The sequence below is a fragment of the Diceros bicornis genome, chromosome 7 (genome assembly GCF_020826845.1).
Source record: "Diceros bicornis minor isolate mBicDic1 chromosome 7, mDicBic1.mat.cur, whole genome shotgun sequence".
Taxonomy (NCBI): domain Eukaryota; kingdom Metazoa; phylum Chordata; class Mammalia; order Perissodactyla; family Rhinocerotidae; genus Diceros; species Diceros bicornis.
In genome coordinates this window covers 11,544,035-11,550,738 of record NC_080746.1, presented here as the reverse complement: position 1 = coordinate 11,550,738, position 6,704 = coordinate 11,544,035, and the positions used below count along the sequence as shown (strand labels likewise).

Sequence of the window (6,704 nt, the reverse complement as noted above, 5' to 3'; positions counted from 1 at the left end):
AAGGACATTACAAAAAAGGAAAATGATAGGCCAATATTCTGGATGCATATAGATGCAAAAATCATCAACAAAATTCTAGCAAACTGAATTCAACGGCACAATAAAACAATTATACTGTGATTAAGAGAAATCATCACTGCAATGGAAGGATGGTTCAACATATGCAAATCAATAAATGTGATACACCACATTAATAGACTGAAAGATGAAAATCTTATGATCATTTCAATACATGCAGAAAAAGCATCTGACAAAGCACTGCATCCTTTCATGATAAAAACTCTCAACAAATTGGGTATTGAAGAAATGATCTCAATATGATAAGGCCACATATGGCAAGGCCACAGCTAACATCGTACTCAACAGTGAAAGGTTGATAGTTTTTCTTCTAGATCAGGAGAAAGGCCAGGGTGCCCACACTCACCAGCTCTATTTATCAAAGAACTGGAAGTCCTAGCCAGAGCAATCAGTGAACAAAAAGAAATAAAAGCCATCCAAATCAAAAAGGAAGAGATAAAACTGCCTTTGTTTGTTGGTGATATGATCTTCCATAGAAAACTCTTAAGACTCCTCCAAAAACTAATCAATTAATTCAGTTAAATTAATCAACTGATTCAGTAAAGTTAGAACTAATCAACAAATTCAGTAAAGTTGCAGAATACCAAATCAACATACAGAAAGCAGTTGCATTTCTATACACTAACAACAAAATATCTGCAAAAGAAATAAAGACAACAATCCCATCACAATAGCATCAAAAACAAAAAATACTTAGGAATAAATTTAAGCAAGGAGGTGAAAGATCTCTAAACTGAAAACTATAAGATTTTGATGAAAGAAATTGAAGAAGACACAAATAAATGGAAAGATATGTTCATGGACTGGAAGAATTAATATTGTTAAAATGTTTATACTACCCAAAGCCATCTATACACTCAGTGCAATCCCTAGCAAAATTACACTGACATTTTTCACAGAAATAGAAAAAATATTCCTAGAGTATGTATGGAGCTCCAAAGGACCCGGAAGAGCCAAAGCAATCCTGAGAAAGAAGTACAAAGCTGTAGGTATCACACTTCCTGATTTCAAACTAGAATGGTACTGGCATAAAAATAGACACATAGACCAAAGGAAGTGAATTATGAGCCCATAGATAAACCTTCACGTATACCGTCAACTAACATTTGACAAGGGATCCAAGAATGCTCAATGGGGAAAGGATAGTCTCTCTAATAAATGGTGCTGGGAACACTGGATTATCATCCAAAGCAGAATGGAAAAGCTGAGTCTTATGTTACATAGGTGATGATATTCTTCTCTGTCACAAAGGTCACCATTTGGGAAGAAATGTTAGAGGAATTAAAGAAATCTATGAAGGAAAAGTTAAAGATTAAGAAGTATATGGAGATGTTGAAATTAGAATTATCCAAGTTAGGATGACCAAAGAACGAAGAGAAAACAGGATCCTGGAGCTCTGATCCATCTGTCAATTTTGCAAAAATATATCTGAGAAAAGAACAGTTAAACCACACTTTTTTAAATAACAAAGGAGTCAAAGAAGAAGAAATCATAGAAAAAAATGGAAATATTTCAAATTGAAAAAATAATGAAATAAAATAGGAATCTCTTGAGAAAATAATTGGAAATCTGAGCAAAAATTTTAACACAAAGTGATAATCACAGCATTATTTTTAGCCATAAAACGTTGGAGAGCTTGATATAATTTTAATGTTCAACAATAGGAAAAAGCTGAAATAAAATATGGCATACCTACATGATGAAATCTGTAAAAAAAAAATAATTCGAAAATATTTATAGGTAAGTAAAAAAGCTTACATTATAATGATAAGTTAAAAACATTTTATAACATGGCACATAGAGTATGATCCCACTGGAAGAAAAGTTTATACTCCAGATATGATTCTCCTTTCCTGATCTCTGAATGGTGGAGTATAGTGTAAAACCCTGATAGTTGGTTTTTTTTTTTTTTCTTTTTTGTAATGCAAGTACCTGACTTAAGCTTTGCTTGTCTAGGCATCCACTTCAAAGATGGCTATCTCAGATAAACACATTGCTAGCCACAGGACAGATAAAGAGCCAGGCCACCTCCCCCAAGTGAGGCTCCTTCGTTTTAGAGATATTTGTTGATTTCCATAAGTGACCATTTGAGCCACTTGTTTTTTCTCCTCTCATGCTTCAAATTTCTGTTCTTATGTTTTAAATTCACCAATAAAGAGGGAGTCCACCAAACCCTAGACCCCCTACCTCAACCCCAATAAAAGTAAAACCCTAGGCCTATGCTTTCTCTTTCTCTCTCACACTACCCACAACTTTGCTGTGTTGCCCAGGAGTGCTGTGTAATTTCCAGGTCCTATATGTAATAAACATTTAGTTTTTCAAAGTTTCTTGATGGTTATTGCTGAAGGGCATCTTGCGATCATAATAAGAACTACAAAGACTGGTTCAGCCGCAACACTGGTTTTTGATAGGCTGAGACCAGCACAAAACATGGAGTGTATCAGTTAGCTATTTCTATATAACAACCTCACAAAATCTCATTGGCATACAACAATGAATATTTGTTCCCCAGGTGCCTACAAGATAATTGTGATGACTCATCTTGTCTGGTCACAGGTGGGCAGCTCTGATTCGGTATCTGTTCCATATGTATTCATCATGAGGATCAGTTAAAAGCAGCAGCAGTTAGCTAGCAGAAGCGTTTCTCAAGGCAATGGCGGGAGCACAAGAGGGCAAGCCCCACCATGCAAACATATCCCATGCACCTGCATACATCACATCTGCTAATGTCATATTGGCCAAAATGGGTCACCTGGCCAAGCCAATCATCAACGAGGCAGGGAAATATACCCTACCTCTTTGAGACTACAGCAAGGGTATAGACGGATAAAACTACTAGGTGAGTGACAAATTTTGACCAATAATACAAACTACCACATTGAAGTATAGGTAATCTTTTTCTTCATACATTTTTTATATTCTAAATTTGCAACAAAAAATAAAAATTTCTTCAAGGATCAGAAAAAGAAAAATCCTGTGCCTAATTCTTTAATATATAAATAAACATGATTAAAACTGTGTCCTGGATTAAAATACTTGCTACCCTGACGTTTTCAGCTCTCAAGGGCCCTGACCTCATCACAGCATCAACCAGAGATGGAGGTGGTACAACCATGGGTTGAAGACAGAAGATCAGGGAACAAAATGTTACTCTGTAGCTACAAAGTTTGGGCCCTTAGTGACAAATCAGGACCAAGGATGCCTCTGCTCTCCCTCCCTTCCTCACACATTTCCTTTCTCATGCCTCTTCTGTGATTGGCTCCTCTTCTTTTTACCCCTGAAATGTTCTATGTCCCAACCACTTCTAAGCTGTTTCCATTGAAAAAAATCATTCTTAAATACAATTTTACACTACTTTCAAACAAGAGGGGGCACTAGACATATATACATATAAATATATAAAGAGATGTATACGCTTGTATATGAGAGGATTCATGAGGAATTAGAAACAATTATTGTTTCTAAGGAGGAAAATTCAAGAATGGAATAACTAGATGAGAGGAAGACATATTTTTCAGTACAATCTCCACTTAAATTGTTTAATTTTTTACAATGTGCAAATATTTGTTAGTCAAAATATATTTTAGTGTATTTTAATAATATCTAATATACTTATTAAAGGAAAGTTAGTGTCTATTTTCTCATGACTAAGCCAAGTTCCAGGAAGATGAAGTGATTTGCCTCAGATCAGGCAAAAGCTAGAGGAGCTGCTGAAACTGGATGAAGGAGTCCAGCAGAGAGGGAACTAAAATTTATTAAGTGCCTGGCATTTAATTCTCTCAAAAACCCCACAAAGTCAAGATCATTGTCTCTCTTTTAAAAATAGTGAAGTTAATATCTAGAGACATTAAGTCATTTGCTCAAAGTCACACAACTAATAACAACTGAGCCAGGATACAAAACCAACTCCAATATATGCCTCACAAATTGCTGTTTCCTCTACTACCTACTAAATGCGGACTGTTCACCTCACCCACCAGACACGCAACCCACAGTCTCCTGAACTCAGTTCTCTTTCCCTATTCTATACTGACTAAAGCAAAATCTTCCCCCCGACATTCTCAATTTTATAGCTTCACTTCCTTTGTCTGTGTCATACTAAAAGGCAAAAATAAACATTCATCTAAATTTCATTCTTTCCCAAAGAAGAGAACTTTCCCAAAGAAAAGCTCATAAATCATAGTGTCTCCACAACACTTAACACATTAGTGCTTTTCCAAAGAACCTTTCTTTTTTACTAATAAGTCATTGAGATCAATTTGTTCTAATGTAATCTATATCTCTCTTTACCCAGTGTTGTGTATTTGTAAACCAGTATTGACATGAATTATCCCTTTTACACATACGTCTGTATGAGAAGATCACTGCAATCTGCAGTTCCTTAAAATTTGATGGAAATTGCCTCTTCTAATAATCACCTACTTGGTACTGCCTTGATAACTAACTAGATCCCCCAAATAATTTTCTCGTTTAGAGCTTACAGACTCTTGGGTGATTATCCTGAGCCACAGATTTCTCCATCATAGCTAAAACACCCAAACTAACCCTTAGAAAAAAGCTCTAAATTCTAACCCTCTTAGATTTGAAATAATGTATGAAACTTTCCAGTCAGCATCTTTATAACCCTTAAACCTACAGAAGTCCTAATTAACTAGTCTAGGTCCCTAGGGTTCCACACATGACCTCAGGAATTACCATGCTTTACCTGCTATTGGGACCTGCGTACTTGACACCAACACCCCTCAAGCTTAACACACCTCTCTTGTCATTTGACCAAGACCAACTTCAATAAATTTTTCACCTCCTATCCTCTTGAAAAAAAATGTAATATTCAAAATTGTTAATTGAGGAGTTACATTAAATTCTAATATAGAATCAGATTTTAAAATGCCAAGACACCATACTTTCAAAATGAAATATACAGGGACAACAACAATGAAGCAAGAATATATGACATAAAAGAAAGCAAAGTAGTTTGGAATTCAAGGGCTTGGATACCAATCCTAGTTGTGGCACCAGGTAGTTGTATGGCCCTGGAAAACATATGTAATATTTCTAAGTCTCCAATATTTCTAAGTCTGTTAAATGAGGAAATAGATAAAATGATTTATAAGGCTCATTCAAGATTAAATGGTCTATGTTTATAGAAAAAAAATTGCAAAAAATAATATGGGAATAGTCAAAGTGGGTAGAGAGACAGAGAAAATAGATCTCCACTAAACAATAATCCAAACATAAAGACTTAAAATTCTCTTGCTGCATAGGGGAAAAAAAAAAAAACCTGGTACTTAGATCGCTCGTTGAAAACACACACGCTAATAAATAAAGCACTGTATCTCCTTCCTCAAATCTACTCATTTATCAAGAGAATATTTTTCTTCCCAACATTTTCCTAAAAGAAACTTTGACATCTTTGTTCCTCAAACTATAGATCAATGGGTTTAACATGGGCACCACAACGGTATAGAACAGGGAGGACAATTTCCCTTGCTCAAGGGGCAAAATAGAAGGTGGTTTGAGATACATGAAAGCCCCAGAACCAAAGAAAAGAGAAACCACTGTTATGTGGGAGCTGCATGTACTGAAAGCTTTGGCCCTGCCCTCAGTGGAGGGAATGTGGAGAATGCTTATGAGGATTAGAGCATAAGAGATGAAGATAGTGACAATGGGAATTGCAATGCCAGTGGCCACAACTATGAAGACCACCAGCTCGTTCACATAAGTGCTGTTGCAAGAGAGCTCAAGGAGAGGAAGGATGTCACACATGAAATGATTGACAACGTTGTTGGCACGGAAGGTCAGACTTGCTATGCTTCCCGTATGGGCCATGGCCCCTGAAAACCCCATCACATACACACCCACCAAGAGGAGTAAACAGACCTGAGGAGACATGGTGACTGTGTACACCAGTGGTTTACAGATGGCAACATAGCGGTCATATGCCATTGCTGACAGGATGAAGGACTCAGAGATGACAAAAAAGCAGAAGAAAAAGAGTTGAGTCATACACCCTGCATGCAAGATGATGTTCTGCTTTGAGACAAAACTCTTCAGCATTTTGGGGGTGATGGTGGTGGAGTAACAGAAGTCTATTAAGGAGAGGTTGAAGAGGAAAAAGTACATGGGGGTGTGCAGGTGAGAGTTCAACCCAATCAGTGTTATCAGGCCCAGGTTCCCCACCACAGTGACCATGTAGAAACCTAGAAACAAGAAGAAGAGAGGTATCTGTAGTCCTGGCTGGTCTGTCAAGCCTGCAAGGATAAATTCTGTCACAGACGAGTTCTCAGCTGCCATCGTCCTCTGGAGATGAATGCAGGAGGGGCAGTCTGTGGAGACAAGAAAAGAGAACCGCTTAGAGAGAAAGAAACACCAGTACCACCCTCCAGGAATTAACCTCTCATTTTTGAGAATGGAATCCACAGAATGAGATTTGAACTTTGGTATGTTCGGAAGGTTGTTACTGTTTGCTATGGATCTATCTGCACAACCCAAGTTCCTTTCAAGTCCAGAGAAAAATGTGAGGCCTCCAGCATGAGAACTATTGCTTCTAGAGAAAGGAATACCAAATATAAGCTGATGTCCTTTAAATTTTTAAGTCAATCTCTTTTCTATGTCCTTCTCTCTCC

At 37.0% G+C, this 6,704-nt stretch overlaps 1 protein-coding gene across 1 annotated transcript; it reads right to left on the bottom strand.

The window, feature by feature from the left end:
- Positions 1–5,439: 5,439 nt before the first annotated feature.
- LOC131408305 (olfactory receptor 8B12) lies at positions 5,440–6,382 on the bottom strand. The gene has a single exon (XM_058544926.1). It carries the CDS (start codon positions 6,370–6,372, stop codon positions 5,440–5,442), a length of 933 nt encoding a protein of 310 aa, XP_058400909.1. The 5' UTR covers positions 6,373–6,382.
- Between the last annotated feature and the right edge of the window lie 322 nt (positions 6,383–6,704).